We start from the raw sequence: 23,482 nt of genomic DNA, 5'->3' as shown, positions 1-23,482 counted from the left end.
GCAAGAGACTCACAGGAGTGTACCTTTTGGAGATTTCCGTGAAATACAAATTAAATCAAAGTGATTTAATGTTAGGTTTTCTCAAAAAGGTCAAAAACAAAATAAGAAAAATAAATAAAAATAATTTTCAGCACAACCGTTCAACACAAAATCACTTCCACTCAAAAAAATGGAGACAGCCTCACTGGGGAATAATCTCCCTCGGTGTGTCTATAGTTAGAGCTTCACTCTACAGACCTGGAAGCACAAACAATTAGGCACATTGAGATCCCCCCCCTTCCTAATAAGAGGCCCTCCCATCTACAGGACCAAGCAAAGAGGATGGGAGATGGAGATTAACTGTGGCACCCCCAACAGAAAGATAAGGTATTCAGACCAGGAGGCTCAGAATCACAACTGGACCACCACATTATTCTAGAACAGTCCTGCACCCTCATCACCAACTTCACAAAGCCCTAAATTAGTCACAGAATCCCCTCGTCAAACAGAGAGCTTCCATCAATTTACTCTGACTGGCTGGGGGTTATGGGAGCAACAGTGCAACTTTGGGCACATGATCTAGTCACCGAGTTTCCCTAGCAGGACCAGTAAATATACATGGGTTCTTACAGCCAGAGTGTGCAGAACATTTACATTCAACAAGACTGCTCTCATTAGGACGGGGCAAACGGGAAATTAGGAAATCGCCTGCACATCTAATATGCCATTAAACATCCTCACTGCAGGCTCTTTAACACCGGTTATATTTAACTGGACATGGGAATACATTTCTGTTTTATTAACACATTATTAAAGTGCTTTTCCTATATTACTACAAGAAAACAAAGACAAGACACAAACAAAAAAGCAGACATAAATGTTAACATAGAAAAAATAAAGCACACAGCTCTCATTCAGTTTGAAATTGCTCTCGGTGGTGTGGGTAATGGGATAAAAATCAATATCCCTCAGATATAGATTTCGTTCAACCATTGGATAAAATGTAATGGGAATTTATACCTGCTTCTGTCCATTAGTCTTGCTCACATGTTTTGCAGTGTGTGTAAAAAGGGTGTGATTTTGTGACTTTTCAATCAACTCCAAGAAATGAAAGGGCACATCTGTAAGATATTAACCCCTTAAGGACACATGACATGTGTGACATGTCATGATTCCCTTTTATTCCAGAAGTTTGGTCCTTAAGGGGTTAATCTCCCATAAGCAAGGATTTTAAGTATTGCACATTCCATAATTAAATCATAGTAAATGATGAAATGCCGCCCTTTGATCTTGGAACAGGAGTTTCAGAATAATAAATTGACACGTGGTCCTTGTATCTCCTCAGCGGATATAACCCCAACATGTTCTGTGGCATGTATCTATCCTGTAATATAAAGCTAGCATTAAACAGATCTTCTGTGAACTAGCTTAAAAAGATGATTAGTGATGCTGGCTAGGTCTGGACCCAAGACAGGCAATGTGTGTTGGTGTGGCCAGTTACATGTAATGATCAGTGGCAGACCGGTGGGATATCCACGTTCAATAAATAGCAGGGCCTCCAAATACTATGAAACATGAATATCTACCGATAATAAAATGATAAAAAGAGGTTCACAGTCAAGCAAGCAAAGAAATAAAAACATTTAAAAAAAAAAAAAAAAACCTGGTAAATAACTTGCAAGGGTTAAGTTGTTGGTCCCTAAAATATAACAAGGTGGAGAGCAAGCGATCAGACTACACACTGTGTAACCCAATTACCTGCAACCCTGTAGCTGCAGCAGACTCAACTTAACATGATTCAACTTACAAGGTCACAGGAGTCCATTTCATAATCCTTCCCTCCCTTCAAAATACAGATAATTCTCATTACAATGTAATGACCTAAGTGTTTTGAGCATCTGAATGGAAGAACGAGTGCGGAATCTGTAATAATTTCAATTCTGCTAGGAATTTCTTTTCCTGGTTAGTGCAATTTCTCTTTCATTCATTTAAAGGATACTTCGCAGGAAATAAAATGGCCCCAGCGTAAAGCACAAGACTGGAGTGTCTGGATTCAGGATAATAAATTAACTCTGACGAGAGCAAAGTGCTTGGTAGACTGAAACTAAACTTGAGTCGACCGAGTAGAGAAAAATAAATTCCAAATCCCTGCTAATTTGAAGATGCATTTTCAGGAATAAAAAAAAATATATCTATATATAGTATTGAGTGTCAGGATATCTTCATGCTTAATGCTAAAATAAAGTTTTCTGTAAAAAGTCTGATACGGTTCCTTCGACGGGTATTTGTACAGATGATGCAGCTACAGTCGTCGCTCCAGCTCGTGTTGGTGCTTAATAAGACGTTCAATCTCACTCCCTAGAGTTTGAAGATTCTCCTGAGGATGAAAACGATAAAGAGACAATAAATTAACAGCCTCTGCTCGAATGTAAAATGAAGAAAAATAATCGGTGCCGTGATGGGACGGCTGTTCTCATGTTTCAAACCCTATGTAGGTCAACGCACCAATGAAAACAAAACACAAGGTGTGACTAATGTTTAGCTTTGATTTATACCATCTACCTATAGATTTATTTAAACAACGGGATGCTTGATGATAGAAAAAATAAGTAACTATGAGACATTTTTGTCAATAAAATCAATGTGAGCTTTATTTTTCATGACCGCACGTATTTATAATGGCGTGCATTCACTGTATGACTGACTGCAAAGCATTGTGGGATAGCAAACCTAGCGGTAGGAATGAGTGTGCCACCTTCAATAAATCATTCTGCAATGTTAGATCATTTTTCTCAGATAGCACATGGGCTAGCACAGTGATCTTACACGGTCTTACCTTCAGGGTAATATTTTTTAGCAGAGTATCCTCCAGCACCGCTTGCAGTTTCCTGTTGATTTCTAAGGACAAGTCTAGAGTAAGGCCGCTGTCTGCTGCATGGGATGTGTACAAGGAAGCCATGATCCCACCTCGCTTGCTCAGATTAACTTTGTTAAAATCTGAAGCCTCTGTTGATAAGGTCCCAGCTTCCTCCCGTAAAACGTAGGTCTGTATTATTCTGCAAAAACAAGATCCGGTAAATATACACAGAATAAGGACACCAGTGAGAAAAGGTGGGGATACAGTAAAATATTCCACATAAAATACAGATAATAAAAAGACTCTCCTCTGTATCTTCAATAATATACAAACACTTTATTTACAAAAAATAAAAACGAAAGGACCACACACAGTGTAATATGTTTAAGACGCCATTATAAATCTGGAGTGTAATACACTGACAGACATAAGAGGATTGCAGGTAGAAAGTTAATATATATATAGACCGCACCTTCTATCTTCTGACTCCCTATTCAATGGTATTTACAGATTATGTCACAATCTGAATGTCCCTGTCTAGGACATTGAGACAATTATTGTAATTTATTTTATGGATTTACGTCATCGCTTCTGCTTTATTGCGTTCCTGGAAAGAATTCACCCTAACTGGAGAACTATATAGCGTGATTTTGATGCGTCAGTTATTGACTTTGATTTTGCGAGTGCAATTTATATCAAAAGTGTGTTCTTTTATATACAAGTTTGCACTTTGTTCTTTCCTTTCTTCTTCCCCTCAAAATACCATTGAAATGTCCAGTCTATTTATTAGCTTTCGGCCTCCAATCATCTTATGTCTGTGAGTGTATAACACCCCTGATTTATTATCGTATCTATAGCGGTACCTTATATGTCTCTTATATGTGTAACACTGTATCTATAACTGTACTGTATGTTATTATATGTGTAACAATGTATCTATAACATTTTGTGTGTATTATATGTGTAACAATGTATCTAGAACTGTACTGTATGTGTCTATTATATGTGTAACAATGTATCTAACTGTACTGTGTCTATTATCTGTGTAACTGCATCTATAACTGTAGTGTGTGTATATATATATATATTTATATGTGCAACAATGTATCTATAACTGTACTGTATATGTCTTATATGTGTAACAATGTATCTATAACTATACTGTGTCTATTATCTGTGTAACTGCATCTATAACTGTAGTGTGTATATTTATATATTTATATGTGCAACAATGTATCTATAACTGTACTGTATGTGTCTTATATGTGTAACAATGTATCTATAACTGTACTGTATATGTCTTATATGTGTAACAATGTATCTATAACTGTATGTGTCTTATATGTGTAACAATGTATCTATAACTATACTGTGTCTATTATCTGTGTAACTGCATCTATAACTGTAGTGTGTGTATATTTATATATTTATATGTGCAACAATGTATCTATAACTGTACTGTATATGTCTTATATGTGTAACAATGTATCTATAACTGTACTGTATGTGTCTTATATGTGTAACAATGTATCTATAACTGTACTGTATGTGTCTTATATGTGTAACAATGTATCTATAACTGTACTGTATGTGTCTTATATGTGTAACAATGTATCTATAACTGTACTGTATGTGTCTTATATGTGTAACAATGTATCTATAACTATACTGTGTCTATTATCTGTGTAACTGCATCTATAACTGTAGTGTGTATATATATATATTTATATGTGCAACAATGTATCTATAACTGTACTGTATATGTCTTATATGTGTAACAATGTATCTAAAACTGTACGGTGTGTATTATATGTGTAACAATCTATCTATAACTGTACGTGTCTATTATATGTGTAACAATGTATCTATAACTGTACTGCATGTGTCTATTATATGTGTAACAATGTATCTATAACTGTACTGTGTATTATATGTGTAACAATGTATCTAACTGTACTGTGTCTATTATCTGTGTACAGCATCTATAACTGTAGTGTGTGTATATATATTTATATGTGCAACAATGTATCTATAACTGTACTGCATGTGTCTATTATATGTGTAACAATGTATCTAACTGTACTGTGCGTATTATATGTGTAACAATGTATCTATAACTGTACTATGTTATTATATATGTAACAATGTATCTATAACTGTACTGTGTGTATTATATGTGTCACAATGTATCTATAACTGTACTGTATATGTCTATTATACAGTATAATTATAGACCCAGACATATACAGTACGGTTACAGATATATTGTTACATATAACAATGTATCTATATAATGTGTTCTAGATACATTGTTACACATGTAATACCATTTTTCCCCAAAATTAAGACCGGGTCTTATATTCATTTTTGCCCTGAAAAAAACGCATTCAGGCTTATTTTCAGGGGTTGTCTTAATTTTCGGGAAAAACACTAGCAAGCATGTGCTATTTTCATGGTAGGGCTTATTATTATGAGCATCCCTTGAAAATAAGCTAGGATATGTAATTAAAATCCATACAGAGGTTTTGTTAAAGGAACACTACAGTGGTGGAGTATCAGTTTAGGATCCCGCACATCCCCAGTAAGTAGTTAAAAGTAGCTTTACTTACCTTTTCTCACTCTGACTGGTTCCGAATTTTCCGATAGAAAAGCATTCGGAGGCTATTGCGCATGAACGGAAATATGTTGCGCTGCACTAATTGAGATGCATTGCATCACTCTGTGCAACACTCAGATAGGAAGCACCTCTAGTGGCAGTCTGAGAGACTGTATCTAGAGGTGTCACTAACCAGCAATGTAAATAAATACTGCCTTTTCACTGAAAAGGCAGTGTTTTCATTGCTTAACCTGCAGGGACAGGCTATAGACTACAGAACTCCTACACTAACCCCATGTCATTATCATCAGAAGGCAAGGCAAGCCATTAAACTGGAGGAGAGAAAGCCTTACAGCTATATCAGAGCTCCTTGGTTATGGAGAGAAAGCCTTAAAGCTATATCAGAGCTCCCTGGTTATGGAGAGAAAGCCTTAAAGCTATATCAGAGCTCCCTGGTTATGGAGAGAAAGCCTTAAAGCTATATCAGAGCTCCCTGGCTATGGGGAGAAAGCCTTAAAGCTATATCAGAGCTCCCTGGCTATGGGGAGAAAGCCTTAAAGCTATATCAGAGCTCCCTGGTTACGGAGAGAAAGCCTTAAAGCTATATCAGAGCTCCCTGGTTATGGAGAGAAAGCCTTAAAGCTATATCAGAGCTCCTTGGTTATGGCGAGAAAGCCTTAAAGCTATATCAGAGCTCCCTGGCTATGGGGAGAAAGCCTTAAAGCTATATCAGAGCTCCCTGGCTATGGGGAGAAAGCCTTAAAGCTATATCAGAGCTCCCTGGTTACGGAGAGAAAGCCTTAAAGCTATATCAGAGCTCCCTGGTTACGGAGAGAAAGCCTTAAAGCTATATCAGAGCTCCCTGGTTACGGAGAGAAAGCCTTAAAGCTATATCAGAGCTCCCTGGTTATGGAGAGAAAGCCTTAAAGCTATATCAGAGCTCCCTGGTTATGGAGAGAAAGCCTTAAAGCTATGTCAGAGCTCCCTGGTTACGGAGAGAAAGCCTTAAAGCTATATCAGAGCTCCCTGGTTATGGAGAGAAATCCTTAAAGCTATATCAGAGCTCCCTGGTTATGGGGAGAAAGCCTTAAAGCTATATCAGAGCTCCCTGGTTACGGAGAGAAAGCCTTAAAGCTATATCGGAGCTCCCTGGTTACAGAGAGAAAGCCTTAAAGCTATATCAGAGCTCCCTGGTTATGGAGAGAAAGCCTTAAAGCTATATCAGAGCTCCCTGGTTACGGAGAGAAAGCCTTAAAGCTATATCAGAGCTCCCTGGCTATGGAGAGAAAGCCTTAAAGCTATATCAGAGCTCCCTGGTTATGGAGAGAAAGCCTTAAAGCTATATCAGAGCTAAAAATAAAAGGACAATTGCTACATTAGAGTGCGATGGGCTCTGCGCAACGTCTATTGCAGTTTATGTAGGGGACTCATTCTGTTTATTTAGTAGGAAAGTATTAGCTAAGTAAACTCTAATTAGCACACATTTTTGTAATATTGCTTAACAAAAAGTTCCTTTCAAACTATTGGATCTTCAGCCAATAAGTAATGGAACACAAACACAAATCGCGTGACTAAATTGGACACACACTAAAGGTTTACACACTAAACAATGATTAGAAAAAAAAAAAAGAGAGAATTTATACTAAAATAACCAAGCGGGGAATACAGAGAATCAGAGATATTTGTGTGTGTTATCAAGAATAAACAAATGTATTCTATGAGCCACACAGACACCACATGAAATGAAAGTGTTTTAAAACGAGTTTAGACACATTATTCATGTTATACAGGATGCAGGTACACTATGATTTGACGATGGGCTTATAAAGCACACAAGGCATTTGATGCAAATAAACACCAATTTTGTCAGTGCTTGCTCCATTATGGATTCCCCTTTAGCCTCAATAAACCGCTACTGATGTTTGGGAAAAATAGGAATCCCCAATGCTGAGAATCTACCCCCATGAGTTCTCATTACTAAACGTCCCATGTGGGCCGCAAATCAAAGCATAAAACAGAGAATGTAGAAAATAAAAACCATAAATATGTAAATTGCTGGATGTAGCTTTTCCTACCGTATGAAATGAAACAAAACATTCTGGAAAAAAGAACCATGGCTTTAGCATTTTATTGGTATTACATGCAATTCATTCCATTTCAGGCATTTTAATATTGCGCACTCCCTGAGATCGGTAAACAGGTCGCTACACATGCTACTGGATAATAAAAGGAAAACGAGCAGGACATAAAGGGAAACAAACAGCAAAGATGTATCTATTCCATGGTAGGAAGCCATGAACCGTGCCTGACACTTCCTTGATGCGTGTGCACCATGTGTGTCTGCGATTTCATTTATCACACAGAGCAATAAATTCACAAAAAACAAAAAGGAACATTAAAAAACACGCCTGGTTTACTTGTTTAATCTGTCACAAACGTACAATGTTTGAATATTTTGCTATTTTCCCTTTAGGTTCTTATTTTTTCCTCCTATGTATCACAAGGGACCTGCAATCTTTGCTATGAGCAACAGTGTGCTCAACCTACGATTATCAAAGTTGAATGCATAATTATTTTAGCATGTTATATAGCAAGAATGAGCGAGTTATTCCTAAGCTATGTTTATATCCAACCTGATGTCAAACCATATATATAAAAAAAAAAGTGCATTGTCTATCTATTCCCCACTGTAACTAATGTCTTGTAACCTGCATATGGATTGCCGTTGGGGTACCATATGTATGCCTGTGATGACTATATGCACTGCAAAAATAAAGAATTAAACACGCCTGCGACTTCTTTTTCTTCTCTCCTCAAGATTAAAGGGTTATCCAGATGTGGACCCCTTGCTCACGGTGCCTAGAGGGATATTGGCTGTACATCACTGATGATGCCTAACAAGGTTGAAACGATCGTCTGGGGTTGCCGTATCTCTCATGCAGAGGGAGACGGCCTGTATTTTGGATCTGTTCTGCCCTTTTGGGTGGAATCAGTCTGAGATGCATGGCCTGGTTCTCTCTATTATGGCACAAGATGAGCTAAAACCAGCTTAAGAACTGAGTGTGGATCCACCGAAGGGCAGGCTAATTGAGCTGTTCGTTCTCAGCACTCTTGCTACTTGTTATTTGCTCTCCTTAATAAAAAAAACCAGCTTTTCCCCCCAGATTAAACGTGTTTATTTAATTTTCTGCCTCAGTGGTAGACGATATCCTTAGCAATGAAGCCTGCCTGTGTATTTTTGCACATACAGCCTACACTGACTGGGGCACGCGGCCTGAAACATATTTGTAGCCAATCAGCTGCGCCTATTAGCCCAAGATCCCTTTTGCACTTTTATCACTTTGTTTCTCCATATGTTTTTAAAGAGCTGCGTGTGGATTCTACGTAACAGCAGGTAGTGTGCCGGACAGCTTCTGCCAGACTCGGACAGCCCACGTTTTAAGGAAGCTTCAATGTGTCCGTGCATTGTCAGATTATGCCCAGAGAAGGTACCTTCCTTTTTCTCCTTTAACCCCTTAAGGACACGTGACATGTCATGATTCCCTTTTATTCCAGAAGTTTGGTCCTTAAGGGGTTAAGCAATCCTGATTGTACCCCTGATTGTAATGTTTATGAAGCAGAGTCTTTGCGGTCTCTCTCCCTGGTTCTGCCAAAGTGTGAGCTGGCGCTCTGCTGGCAGGCCGGTTAGTCCAGCAATCCCAGTGTATAATTCCGTACGAGGTTGGACAGTGAATGAGTGTTTTAATTTCTGCATTAGGTGTGCTGTAACAGAGGGGCCAGTTTTAGTCACTGGGAAAGCCACAGTTTTTAGTAAACTGACCAAAAACAGTTGACAAGGGCAACAGAAATCACACACAGTAACTGCTACAAGAGCTGTAATAATATAGTGAGCTGTAGTGATTATGGTGCTTAGGAGATGCAAAAATCAGAATGTAGAATGCAGTTTGTAGGTGGAGAGATGTGAGACGCAATATGGTAAAGCAACCAACAGTTAGAATCTCCCATTATCTGCCACTAGCAGGAGGAAGACCTGAGACAGTTAAAGGGGAAGGGAGCTCTCCAACCAGGAGGAGGATTTGAGACTGGTAAAGGGGAAGGGAGCTCTCCAACCCGGATGGGGATTTGAGACTGGTAAAAGGGAAGAGAGCTCTCCAACCAGGAGGAGGATCTGAGGCAGGTAAAGGGGAAGGGAGCTCTCCAACCAGGAGGAGGATTTGAGACTGGTAAAGGGGAAGGGAGCTCTCCAACCAGGAGGAGGATTTGAGACTGGTAAAGGGGAAGGGAGCTCTCCAACCAGGAGGAGGATTTGAGACTGGTAAAGGGGAAGGGAGCTCTCCAACCAGGAGGAGGATTTGAGACTGGTAAAGGGGAAGGGAGCTCTCCAACCAGGAGGAGGATTTGAGACTGGTAAAGGGGAAGGGAGCTCTCCAACCAGGAGGAGGATTTGAGACTGGTAAAGGGGAAGGGAGCTCTCCAACCAGGAGGAGGATCTGAGTTAAAGGGGAAGGGAGCTCTCCAACCACAAGGATGATCAGACACAGGTAAAGGGGAAGGGAGCTCTAGAAACAGGAGGAGGATCTGAGGCCAGTAAAGGGGAAGGGAGCACTACAACCAGGAGGAGGATCTGAGGCCAGTAAAGGGGAAGGGAGCTCTCCAACCACGAGCATGATCAGACACAGTTAAAGGGCAAGGGAGCTTTCCAATCAGGAGGAGGATCATAGATAGGTAAAGGGAAAGGGAACTCTCCAACCAGGTGGAGAATCTGAGACAATTTAAAGATCATCTGCATGGTTGGAGAGCTCCCTTCACCTTTACATGTCTCAGATTCCTCTCCTGGTTGGAGAGCTCCCCTTTACCGGTCACAGATCATCCTCCTGCTAGTGGCAGATAATGTGAGATAATTCTAACAACCAGGAGGAGGATCAGAGACCGGTAATGAAGAAGGGAGCTCTCCAACCAGGAGGAAGATCTGAGACAGGTAAAGGGAAAGGGAGCTCTCCAACCAGGAGGAGGATCCGAGACAGGTAAAGGGAAAGGGAGCTCTCCAACCAGGAGGAGGATCCGAGACAGGTAAAGGGGAAGGGAGCTCTCCAACCAGGAGGAGGATCCGAGAAAGGGTACTTCAGTAAGATGATGTGACAGAGTGATGACTCTCAATACTGAAGTCTAAGGAGGATCACCTGAGTCGCTCCATAGATAAAGCCTGAATCCCCCAGTATTTGTGATGACTGCTAGGATTGGATGAAGGTTGATGGCAGAGCCCCGCCTTTTCCAAAGCTCAGGTTTACCATAAGACAAATGGCCACGACTTTGTCGTCTTTGAATTGCGTTTACATTTTAATGAAATGCCAACGCAGTCTTTATCGATACTTGATCACATGGAATATAATCACTACAATGTAAAGAGCGATTGGGAGCAGGAAAAATAATCCGCAGAACAGGGAGGAAGCAGAAAGAATATGGGAGAGCAAAATAAAATATCTGCAGAAACACGTGGGAAGTGCAAAAAAAGGTTGTTAAGCAGGGAAAAGCTATGAAAAACAGAAAATGATGGGGAAGGAATAGTAGGTGAGGAGGGGACCCCACACAATGCTTTGTAGCAACCCCCGGGATCCAGGAATGAGAGGCAAAAGTTAAACAATGTTAAACGGAACTTCTTGTCTCATAACTGTGCATTAAAATCTCACAAACTATGATGTAACCAAACTTTGCCTCTGACAAATATTACATATTAACAGTAGGTTATGGTCAGCGGCAGAGATGGGTCACATAAAGTAATTGGATTTTTTTACATTTCACAAACAAAAATAAATACAATCATAATGTACAGACAGTATTATACAGACCATAAATATTGCCAGTTTATGACATAGAAATAGAGAATTATATTGCAGGTTATTGGATAAAACCCTCCTGTGAACACAGCATCTACCAACATTCTGTACAAATTGTGTGCAAATTCTCTCTTTCGTATCCATTTAATACAAGACACTGCAGTATGTCACATATAGTTATTTGAGATAAATGGCTCATTGTTCACAGAGAATATAGGGAGAGAGATGAAACACTATGTTATCTTAGAAACTAGAGGCAGCCCAAATAGATAAATAAAAAACACAGGAAAACCTATGGCAATGTGCAAATGTGCAAGCAATCGTGGAAATGCCAGGTGCATGCTGGGAAATGCTGTGGGACAGAAGAGGGCAGTGTAACAGTGTGTTGATATAATATAAAAATAATAGAAAAAGTACACACAGCTCAATCAACAAAATAATTGTCAATAAAATAATTACCGCTGGGTGAATATTAGAGAATTCTAACATTCCTTATAAAGAGCCTTATAACTCCCAAGATCCTCAGCCCACGCAGACTGGAAGGAAGGTGACAACAGATCAACCTGCTGCTAAACAAAACACATTTTTCCCTCTCGACTACCGTTCACAGAAGGATTTTTAGATGACAGGAGAATTTTAACCCCTTAAGGACACATGACATGTGTGACATGTCATGATTCCCTTTTATTCCAGAAGTTTGGTCCTTAAGGGGTTAAACAGTAAATGCAGAACAGGTGCTGACAGAACAATAACGAACATATATAGAACTACAGAAAACCAAGACCCACAGGCAACTGGTGGAGCAAACACAAAAAGACTGAATGAAGTTGGTATAGTGAGCACAGATAGAGAGTAAATTAGTACAGTGAGCACAGATAGAGAGTAAATTAGTACAGTGAGCACAGATAGAGAGTAAATTAGTACAGTGAGCACAGATAGAGAGTAAATTAGTACAGTGAGCACAGATAGAGAGTAAATTAGTACAGTGAGCACAGATAGAGAGTAAATTAGTACAGTGAGCACAGACTGTGGGGAGGTTAGTACAGTGAGCACAGACTGTGGGGAGGTTAGTACAGTGAGCACAGACTGTGGGGAGGTTAGTACAGTGAGCACAGACTGTGGGGAGGTTAGTACAGTGAGCACAGACTGTGGGGAGGTTAGTACAGTGAGCACAGACTGTGGGGAGGTTAGTACAGTGTGAGCACAGACTGTGGGGAGGTTAGTACAGTGTGAGCACAGACTGTGGGGAGGTTAGTACAGTGTGAGCACAGACTGTGGGGAGGTTAGTACAGTGTGAGCACAGACTGTGGGGAGGTTAGTACAGTGAGCACAGACTGTGGGGAGGTTAGTACAGTGAGCACAGACTGTGGGGAGGTTAGTACAGTGAGCACAGACTGTGGGGAGGTTAGTACAGTGAGCACAGACTGTGGGGAGGTTAGTACAGTGAGCACAGACTGTGGGGAGGTTAGTACAGTGAGCACAGACTGTGGGGAGGTTAGTACAGTGAGCACAGACTGTGGGGAGGTTAGTACAGTGTGAGCACAGACTGTGGGGAGGTTAGTACAGTGTGAGCACAGACTGTGGGGAGGTTAGTACAGTGTGAGCACAGACTGTGGGGAGGTTAGTACAGTGTGAGCACAGACTGTGGGGAGGTTAGTACAGTGAGCACAGACTGTGGGGAGGTTAGTACAGTGAGCACAGACTGTGGGGAGGTTAGTACAGTGAGCACAGACTGTGGGGAGGTTAGTACAGTGAGCACAGACTGTGGGGAGGTTAGTACAGTGAGCACAGACTGTGGGGAGGTTAGTACAGTGAGCACAGACTGTGGGGAGGTTAGTACAGTGAGCACAGACTGTGGGGAGGTTAGTACAGTGAGCACAGACTGTGGGGAGGTTAGTACAGTGAGCACAGACTGTGGGGAGGTTAGTACAGTGAGCACAGACTGTGGGGAGGTTAGTACAGTGAGCACAGACTGTGGGGAGGTTAGTACAGTGTGAGCACAGACTGTGGGGAGGTTAGTACAGTGAGCACAGACTGTGGGGAGGTTAGTACAGTGAGCACAGACTGTGGGGAGGTTAGTACAGTGAGCACAGACTGTGGGGAGGTTAGTACAGTGAGCACAGACTGTGGGTAGATTAGTACAGTGAGCACAGACAGTGGCTCAGTAAGTATAGTGAGTTCACACTGTGCGTAGGGAAGTGGACAGTAGGAAGCAGTGAGAACAAACTGGAATGTAAAATGTCGGACCCCTCACTGGTTGGAATTTCCAGAGATTCCTGGCTTAATGGAATACTTTAGAGTTGGGGCATTAACGCACCTTGCCCCCTTTATGTATAAATTCTATAGCAAGATAAAAGCAAATTGTGGTAGAAAACAGTGCTGGTTACTATACACCTATGGCCATCTGGGAATCACTGATATTAGGGTGAAAGTTTCATACATACTTAGTTTTTTTTCTAATTTCCTCCACCAGTTGCTTAATGTGATCTTCCATGAATTCTATTTTTTCGTTTTTCCGAGCGTGTGCTTTCTGGAGTCGAACAATCCTCTCAATCAGCACAGCTTTGTCCACTTCAGGAAAGTTGTCCACATTTGATGATGATCCGGTGTTCTCGGGGGAACGGTCCTCATTACTGCTTCGCGCATTAAGGGATCCTGCAGATTCAACATCCATGAATGAAATCTCAAAATATGTGTTTTGTAATAAAACATTTCAATGTCAAAATAGCCAAACACAAGCATAGAAAATACATTTTCCTAGTTTGGCCTTACATTTGAAATTCATTGGTTTTTTTTTGTGTGTGGGGGGATTTTTTCTGCGTTTGTTGCAAAATTGGAAGCACTTCAGACTGGGGGTTTTGCCTTCTTTTGGATCAACAGCAAAAACAAATGTGAGGAAGGCTGAACTTAATGGACACACGTCTTTTTTCAGCCTATGTAACCAAGTAACTATGTAATTCTCAGCGATTCTGACTTTTGTGTGTTTAATGATAGATCATTTCATTATAACAAGTTACCTGATGAACTGGATCGACTGCCCATACTGCTCACTTCCTTCTCGTAGTTGCCATTTTCGATCTGCTCCATTTTTTTACGTGCTGCAGCAATGAAGAGACAAAACATAAATATGTAGTAATTCACAAATGGAGGATACTGCACTAACACTTACAAATCCAGGTGCTTATCAGGCCCAAGGCTGGCAAAACTCAGTTTAGTAGATAAAATAAATTAGGTCCAGGCACTCCGGATTGCTGCAGGAAAGCAGCAATTGCTCAGAGCACCTGCCTTGCAAAAACGTCTCATTGAGCTGCATGAGGAAGTCTGTGATTGGACAGACACAGAAAGTCTGGGCGGGGTTAGTAGGGGAGGGCGTGCAAAGGCGGCAGACAAGAGATCTGCAGCAATTAAAGGCTGCTTTTAAATATTCCCCAATGAAAAAAATACACAAATAATTGCATTGCATGTTTTCATTTGGGAATACCAACTAAACAGTGATTTTTTATTTTATATTTAAACAAAAAAAATATTATTTTGGCGATTTGTACATTAAGCAGTTTACTATTACAATATAAAAATACATATACTCACCTGGTTTCCAACGTTGAGACTACTCTGGTGCAGCATCCAGCTTCGCCTCTGTTGACATCAGCTTTGAAGCGGACGTCACTTGCAAACTCATTCAATCCAAAGCTTCTCATAGATAAGCACTGGATTGGAGAACACAATGTTTTTAACGCGGTAAAACATTGCTCTCCTCCAATCAAAAAAGCAGCATTTGATTGAAGAACCAAGTTTTATACTCCCTTATAAAGATCGAAGCGCCTCTAGAGGCGTGCTTGAACCTTTACATTGAAGGACTAAAACTACAGGCCTACTGCACCTACACCGCTTCATTGAGATTAAGTGACTTGAGGGAATCTTTAACATGATCAGTCATTGTGCAAAATTCTGATAAAACAGGAAAAAATCTTCAGGCACTCACTGAATTAAAGCCACAGGCAGATTTATTGGATCAAAAAGGCAGCAACGTTTCGACATACTAATAGGCCTTTATCAATCTTAATAAATACCTATTAGTATGTTGAAAGTGGTTTCCTTTTTTATCTAAAAAAATATGCCTGTGGCTTTAATTCCGTGAGTGCCTGAAGATTTTTTCCTGTTTTATTATACGTGTTTTGGATTTGCTGGTCCTGCTACGGTGCACTCTGTTTTAATTGGAGTTTAATCCCCATTTAAAGGACCACTCTAGTGCCAGGAAAACATACTCGTTTTCCTGGCACTAGAGTGCCCTGAGGGTGCCCCCACCCTCAGGGTCCCCCTCCCTCCCGGCTCTGGAAAGGGGAAAAGGGGTAAAACTTACCTTTTTCCAGCGCTGGGCGGGGAGCTCTCCTCCTCCTCTCCGCCCCGTCGGCTGAATGCGCACGCTCGGCAAGAGCTGCGCTCGCATTCAGCCGGTCTCATAGGAAAGCATTTACAATGCTTTCCTATGGACGATTGCGTGCTCTCACTGATTTTCACAGTGAGAATCACGCAAGCGCCTCTAGCGGCTGTCAATGAGACAGCCACTAGAGGATTAGGGGGAAGGCTTAACCAATTTATAAACATAGCAGTTTCTCTGAAACTATGTTTATACAAAATTGGGTTAACCCTAGCTGGACCTGGCACCCAGACCACTTCATTAAGCTGAAGTGGTCTGGGTGCCTAGAGTGGTCCTTTAATCTTCTGATGGTAGCCAGCCGGTAGCTAGACGCCAAGCAGTGGCCCACTGGGTGATGGATGATGTGACATTCTACCCACCATGTGCTGATTGAATATGGCTACCTTTGTCACGTTTGTCAGGATTTTTTTCTGGGCATTTCTGCATATTGGTGTTGCAACATTGTTTTTCAGAATGTTAACAAGAACTTTGAAGGCAGTTACAGAACTCCTAGGGTCTCCTTTATTGTGTGTTAGGGCATGCAGTGCAGTCATACATGCGATTAGATCACACGCCTCGTACCCTGCTGGAGTTGTTTAGTGAGATCCTTCATATTAATGGCATGTTTGCGCTTCTGCGTAGTTAGCTCGTCCTTCAGCTCCTCTATTTGAGTATTTAGCGAAGCGATGAGTGTGCGTTGACTTTCTATCTCTGTCTGGAGAGCCTGGACTTCTTGCTGCCGCATCGCTTCCTCGGCATGCAGTCTCTTATCCTACAAGATAATTACCAAAAAGAGAAATGGTTAGAAACCTATCTCTATCTCAATACATATGTGTATATCTTACACCTCACCCTCTATAGATCTATATACATCATATGGGCAAAACTATTGGGACACCAGACACCTACAGGGATTTTTAGGACATCACATTCTAAATACAAAGACATTAATATGTGGCTGGTCCCCTCTTTGCAGATATACCAGATTACACTCTTCTGGGAAGCTTTCCACAAGGTTGTGGAGTGTGTCTGTGGGTATTTCTGCCCAATTATTCAGTAGAGTATTTGTGACATCGGGCACTGGTGATAAATGGGAAGGCCTGGCTCACAATGTCCATTCCATCCCAAAGGTTTTCAATGGACCTTGCTTTGTGGACTGGGGCACAATTATGCTGGAATAAAAAAGGGCCTTCCCCAACCTGTTCCCACAAAGTGGAAGCGTGGCATTGTCCAAAACGTCTTGGTATGCTGAAGCATTAGGATTTCCCTTCAATGCAAGTAAGTAGCCTAACAGCATCCATTCGCCACCAAACTTTACAGATGGCACAAGGCAGTGTTCCTAAACACTTCCACTTTCCAATAATATCACTTACAGTTGACCATGGAATATCTAGCAGGGATGAAATTTCACTAATTGACTTTTTACATATGTTGCATACTATTACTGTACCACGTTTGAATTTACTGAACTCTTCAGAACAACCCATTTTTGTCACAAATGTTTGTAAATGCAGACCTTCATGGGTATGAGGTGCTTTATTTTATACACCTGTTGCTATGTGTGATTGAAAGACAGGAATTCAATTATTAGGAGGTGTGTTGTCCCAATACTTTTGTCCATTTAGTGTGAGTGTGTGTGTGTATATACATTGATAAATCAACATGAAATCTCTGTAAGCTTATAAAAATCAATGTGATTTCCCACTATATGACCACAGCCTAACTGGAATCATGCACACTGACTATTGCTGTCAGACTGACCACTTCTTTCAGATTTGCGGTCACCGTACAGCAGAGGAGAGACAAGCAAAACAAATATGGGGAAAGGGGTAAATACATAGGATGAGGTTTAAAGAGTCATTCTGTAACTTAGAACTGGAGCAATTGGAATGGATAAATCAGTTATAACCCAGCCCTCAGAGCGATCACGCTTATCAAGATCAATTCTCCTCAATTAGAGCGCAATATGTTGGCGTTGATGTGGAATTATTAAAAATTATTATTGTACTTGTATTGAATTATTGTACTAACTCCATTTTAACCTTATATTGTGACAATCCTCCATTTTGTCCTCCTAACCTGACTTCTTCAAATCCTCCATTTTGTCCTCATGACTTAACTTGTTCATTTTAAAACTACCTTACGTGACTGAATTTCCCAACCCAATTAATACAGTAGACAAAGACCGTGTTTCCTACAAGGACAAGTACCAGGAGGTGCTGGCTACTCCTTAAGACTTGCCGGCTACTCCTTAGGACTTGTAAGATAGTATAGTTTGAAGGCCACGAGAACACAGTAGTAATGAAATGTTCTATTCATAAGAGACCTTGCACCTGGACATGAGGCCTGATATCACTGACTGTGTAAAATGACGCTCAAGCCCCCCTTTCCACCGAGTAAACCTCATGCTGGGAAAGATGGCGCCTGAGCCTTCTGTCCACACCCTTGTCCAGAACAATACCACCTCCCGGTGGGAGGACACCTAGCTGGTCACTCAAACCCCTGAGCCAATTAATAATATTGGTGGGTGGACACGAAGTTAGTCACATAATGTTTAATCCAATCAATGATGTTTATTTGTTATTATCTGATATTCAATGATGATGTCATTTTGCTTTTAAAAAGATCTGCACAACTGTTTTCCAACCAGATTGTATTAAATTTTCTGAAGTGCTTTTAACCTGAACTCCATGTGTCAGTGTGAGCTTACTTCTGCGTATACGCAATTTAATCATCTCAGATTTGGACAGGAACAGATAGACATTTAAACATATTTGTTTATTTCTAAATTAATCTACATCAATTTGGCGCATCCAACGTGGGGCATCGGGCTATGTCTGGCCGGTGAGCCGTCCTAAGGAAGATGCTGTTGGACGGGGGAATCCTGGGGGTAGGAAGGGAGACTGATCACCTCCAAGTACACGGTAGAGACTTCTGCAGAGCCACCGGTATGTTCCGGCCCCTTTGATTGACCCGTCCACGTGTCTGTGACTGCTTCCCGGGAGGACATCAAAGACAGGTAATATCTTGCCCGGTGTCTCGTTACTCACTTGTTTACCTGCAATTTTAGTCTATCTGTTGCCTGGGTGTGTTTGAATTGTGTTTGAATTGTTTGCCTGTTTCCCCATTTTGAGATAAAGGGGGGGTGGACCTGCAGGGGATTTGCCTGGGGTTCTGTCTTGCTTGTTTTCCCCTTTTTGGGATAAAGGGGGGTGGACCTGAGGGGACTTGCCTGGGTCTTCGGTTTGTCTGTTTATCTGTTTGTATTTTACCTCTTTTGGGATAAAGGGGGGTGGACCTGAGGGGATTTGCCTAGGTCTTCTGTTGCCTGTTTTACCCCTTTTAGGAACCACGGTGCTGTGGTTGTAGGGAAAAAGGGGGGTTGACCTGTGGATGTGTTCCTGGGGGTCATCTTTTCCTGTTTAACTCTTTTAGGAGCCTCGTGGCTGGGGCTGTAGGGAAAAAGAGGTGTGTTGGATCTGTGGAGATTGTGTAGACTCATAGTTTCCTGGGGATCCTTCTTGTGTCACTTTGATAGCCTAGCTAGCTTCTCTGTGCACGTTACTCTGCTTGCAGAGTGGTGGTACCCTCCAGCTTTGAGCGCTGAGCTGGAGCCATTCCAATTTTTATTTTGTGGTGTGTGAATTCGGGCAGGCATTGCTGTCTTCATCACCACGGAGTAGTGGGACTTATAAAGTGGGTCTTTATAGGGGCACTACAAGAGTGAGGGTAGCGCAGACACTATTAGTGGGCTGCTGTGACGAGGGAGGCATATGGATTTCGGACCGGTGTTAGTTGTTATCCTTGGCCGTTGGTAGTAAGATACTACGGGATTGAGGGAGGTGACTTTGGAGTAAGCACACGAGTAAAGGAAAGGAATTACTGTTGATTTCATTTGAACTGTGATGCATGCACTGTATTTCAACTGTATTGTTGTCTTGTCTGTTTAATTAGGAGTCTCATGAACTCCTGTGTCTGTCTCTAAGGATTTCCTTACCTTTTTATCTTTTCTACACTTCCTATACTATTATACTATCCTCTACTATTTCTCTTGTGAGAGAAGTGATTGGTCACACACTTCTCACCCCACTCCAATCCGTGGCTACCACCTCGGGTACACGGAATTAGTGACTAGTCTGCGTTTTGGGAAGATGCACTTGGAGGGACCCACCCTTTCTGAGTGGCAGCTGACCATTGTAGATAATCTGTTTAATCTTCTTTCCCCTATATCTGGGATGCCTGTATAGGAGGGGAATGGAACAGGGTTAGGAAAAGCCCAATAAGGGCTGGCTAGCGCGTGTGATCTAGTTGAAGATAGAGATTGCTAAAGTGTGTAAAATTGCTGTGCCTTCATGTGGTAGATTACTGACAGAGAAGAAAGCAAGCTTACTGGTACAGAGTAGCAATGCTATTCAGCAGGAAGGTAGGGTTGAGGAAGAACTAGATCACAAAGGGTTAAGAATGTATGTATATTATAATAATTGTTTTTGTATTTTGTGTTAGCCATTACCCTGGTAGAGGGTGGGGGTTTTGTATTGAGTTTCACTGAAGAGTATTATTAAATGTTGTGTTTTTGTGTCTCTTTGCTTTTGCAATAATTGTAACGTAACTGTCTTTCCAGCGCTGACATGGTTAAAAAACTTCATGCTGGCTCTCTCCTTGCCTTCTGTGAGACGCGAGGGGGGAGAGGGAGGGGTGACATTCCTGGTTTTTCAGTTCTGCGTTCAGTAAAATTATTCAGAAACTAATAAGATTTAGCAATGGAACAAAGTATTTTCTCCAAGACTGTTGTATAAGATAAGGAGTCAGGGATGTAGCTCAGTGTTTATTACGAAGGTTAGGAAAGTGAATCTGATGCAGGAATAGAGAATTATTTGGACGAGTTAAAAATGTAAAGGCAAGTGTGATTTGTTGCATTGCTATGCAATGTGGATAGAGGGAATATGCAAAGTTGTTAAGCTAGATTGTGAAGAGGAAAAGTGATTAATGGCTGTAGGTATATTGTTTGCATTCCGTGAGTTTATTTATTTATTTTATTTATTTATTTATTTTCCGCCCGTGTATTGTGTCATGCTCATCCTATCTTAAAGACATGCTGTCTTCCTTAATTCCCATATATTATGAACAAAAAGGTTACGGTTACTAGGATTATCCTGCTATTAGTTTCCCTGTGTCAGGAAGGTGTCTGTGACAAGTATTGGTTAATATGTAGATAGAATATATATGTCTATCGTTTCACGTATAAGTAACAAGTGTGTTTTAGCTTTGTGTACAAAGATTGATAACATGCTGAAAGAAGGGTTATCTTAAAGAACATTTACTAAAAGAAAGTTCTAATAAACCAAGATTTCTTGAACAAATGAATAAGCCAAGTTTAAAGACTGACTAACATAATTTTTGTTGTAAGCCCAGATATTTTATTATTGCATATGCGTAGGAATTGAGACTTTGGGCATTATAGTATATTAATTCTAGATCTGTTACTAGCAGCAAGTGCTTAGCCTTATGCCTATCCCACGCATGCTTAAAACACTTCTACTGAGTTAACCTCTACCACTCCAGTTGGAAGGCTATTCCATGCATCCACTACCCTCTCAGTAATGTAATACTTCCTGATATTATTTTTAAACCTTGGTCCCTCTATTTTTGAGACTATGTCCTCTTGTTATGGTAGTTTTACTTCTTTTAAATATAGTCTCCACTTTTACTGTGTTGTTTCCCTTTATGTATTTAAAAATGCTTTTACCATATTTCCCCTGTCTCGTCTTTTCACCAAGCTATACCTGTCAAGATCCTTTAACCTTTCCTGGTGAATTTTACCCTGCAATCCATGAACCAGTTTAGTAGCCCTTCTTTGAACTCTCTCTAAGGTATCCATATCCTTCTGAAGATATGGTCTCCAGTACTGTATCCAGTACTCTAAGTGAGGTCCCACCAGTGTTCTGTACAATGGCATGAGCATTTCCCTCTTCCTACTGCTAATACCTCTCCCTATGCAACCAAGCATTCTACTAGCATTTTCCGCTGCTCTATTACATTGTACATTGTCATCAACAGCCAGAAACTGGAGAACAAGAAATGTGAATTAATGTATAGCCATTTATAAGCTTAACAAAATCTCCATTATCTTTTCCATTTATTTTGCAGAAGGCAATGTTATTTGTCTATTTTGTATGTTTTAAAAATACATTATCAGTGAAGAGTAGAATAAATTTTATCCCATTTACGAGACATAAAATTGTGATAATGTATATTTGTGATATAAGTAGAAATTACATTTTGAGATGTTAGATATAAATTATTAAATTAAGAACTAGAGTCAGGGATAGCGTCTGTCTCCGCGGGCACAAGACCCCGTGTGGAGAAGTGGTGGGCAAGCCATCATGGGCCACCCATGGGAGTGAAACGTTCGAGGCTTGTGGAGACAAGATGAGCATGTTAGCCTTTTATTATTTTTCTCTAGGGAAAGCATAGGGCCAGTTAATAGTTGTTGTACATGGGCTATTTGCAGCCTCCATTGCTACATCACCTGTCTGCTCCCTTACCTGCCCACCCCCACTTATTCCTCCCACCGATCCCTCCCCTTCATCTGCAGTCCCCCACTTTCCCCTACTGCCCCTCCCTCTACTCCACCTTCTCCTCCTCCTACTCCTCCTTCCTGCTCTTACTCCTCCCCCTCTTCCTACTCCTCCCTCTACTCCACTTTCTCCTCCTACCCCTTCCTCTACTCCACCTTCTCCTCTCTCCTCCTACTTCTCCTCTTCTCCTCCTCCTACTCCTCCCTCTACTCCACCTTCTCCTCCTACCCCTTCCTCTACTCCACCTTCTCCTCTCTCCTCCTACTTCCCCTCTACTCCTCCTTCTTCTTCCTACTCCTCCCTCTACTCCACTTTCTCCTCCTACTCCTCCCTCTACTCCACCTTCTCCTCTCTCCTCCTACTTCCCCTCTTCTCCTCCTCCTACTCCTCCCTCTACTCCACTTTCTCCTCCTACCCCTTCCTCTACTCCACCTTCTCCTCTCTCCTCCTACTTCCCCTCTACTCCTCCTTCTTCTTCCTACTCCTCCCTCTACTCCACTTTCTCCTCCTACTCCTCCCTCTACTCCACCTTCTCCTCTCTCCTCCTACTTCTCCTCTTCTCCTCCTCCTACTCCTCCCTCTACTCCACTTTCTCCTCCTACCCCTTCCTCTACTCCACCTTCTCCTCTCTCCTCCTACTTCCCCTCTACTCCTCCTTCTTCTTCCTACTCCTCCCTCTACTCCACTTTCTCCTCCTACTCCTCCCTCTACTCCACCTTCTCCTCTCTCCTCCTACTTCCCCTCTACTCCTCCTCCTACTCCTCCCTCTACTCCACCTTCTCCTCCTCCTACTCCTCCTTCCTGCTCTTACTCCTCCCCCTCTTCCTACTCCTCCCTCTACTCCACTTTCTCCTCCTACCCCTTCCTCTACTCCACCTTCTCCTCTCTCCTCCTACTTCTCCTCTTCTCCTCCTCCTACTCCTCCCTCTACTCCACCTTCTCCTCTCTCCTCCTACTTCCCCTCTACTCCTCCTTCTTCTTCCTACTCCTCCCTCTACTCCACTTTCTCCTCCTACTCCTCCCTCTACTCCACCTTCTCCTCTCTCCTCCTACTTCCCCTCTACTCCTCCTCCTACTCCTCCCTCTACTCCACTTTCTCCTTCCACTCCACCTTCTCCTCTCTCCTCCTACTTCTCCTCTACTCCTCCTTCTCCTCCTCCTACTCCACCTTCTTCCCTCTCACTCTATCCGCTACTCATTCTTCCATCTCCCCACCACCAT

At 41.6% G+C, this 23,482-nt stretch overlaps 1 protein-coding gene across 1 annotated transcript in view; it reads right to left on the bottom strand.

Moving 5' to 3' along the window:
* Positions 1-1,631: 1,631 nt before the first annotated feature.
* Positions 1,632-23,482, bottom strand: part of CCDC186 (coiled-coil domain containing 186) — an 83,470-nt gene continuing 61,619 nt past the window's right edge. The window contains exons 12-16 of the mRNA XM_063433735.1: positions 16,266-16,455; positions 14,284-14,364; positions 13,711-13,921; positions 2,816-3,035; positions 1,632-2,356 (exon numbers count right to left, since the gene is read on the bottom strand). Of these exons, the coding sequence (XP_063289805.1) occupies positions 2,282-2,356; positions 2,816-3,035; positions 13,711-13,921; positions 14,284-14,364; positions 16,266-16,455 (777 nt within the window). The 3' untranslated portion in view covers positions 1,632-2,281. The remainder of the gene's footprint in view (positions 2,357-2,815; positions 3,036-13,710; positions 13,922-14,283; positions 14,365-16,265; positions 16,456-23,482) is intronic.

This window comes from Pelobates fuscus, chromosome 10 (genome assembly GCF_036172605.1).
Source record: "Pelobates fuscus isolate aPelFus1 chromosome 10, aPelFus1.pri, whole genome shotgun sequence".
NCBI lineage: Eukaryota > Metazoa > Chordata > Amphibia > Anura > Pelobatidae > Pelobates > Pelobates fuscus.
Note: the sequence above shows the minus strand (reverse complement) of the source record. Positions and strands in the feature narration are given on the sequence as shown.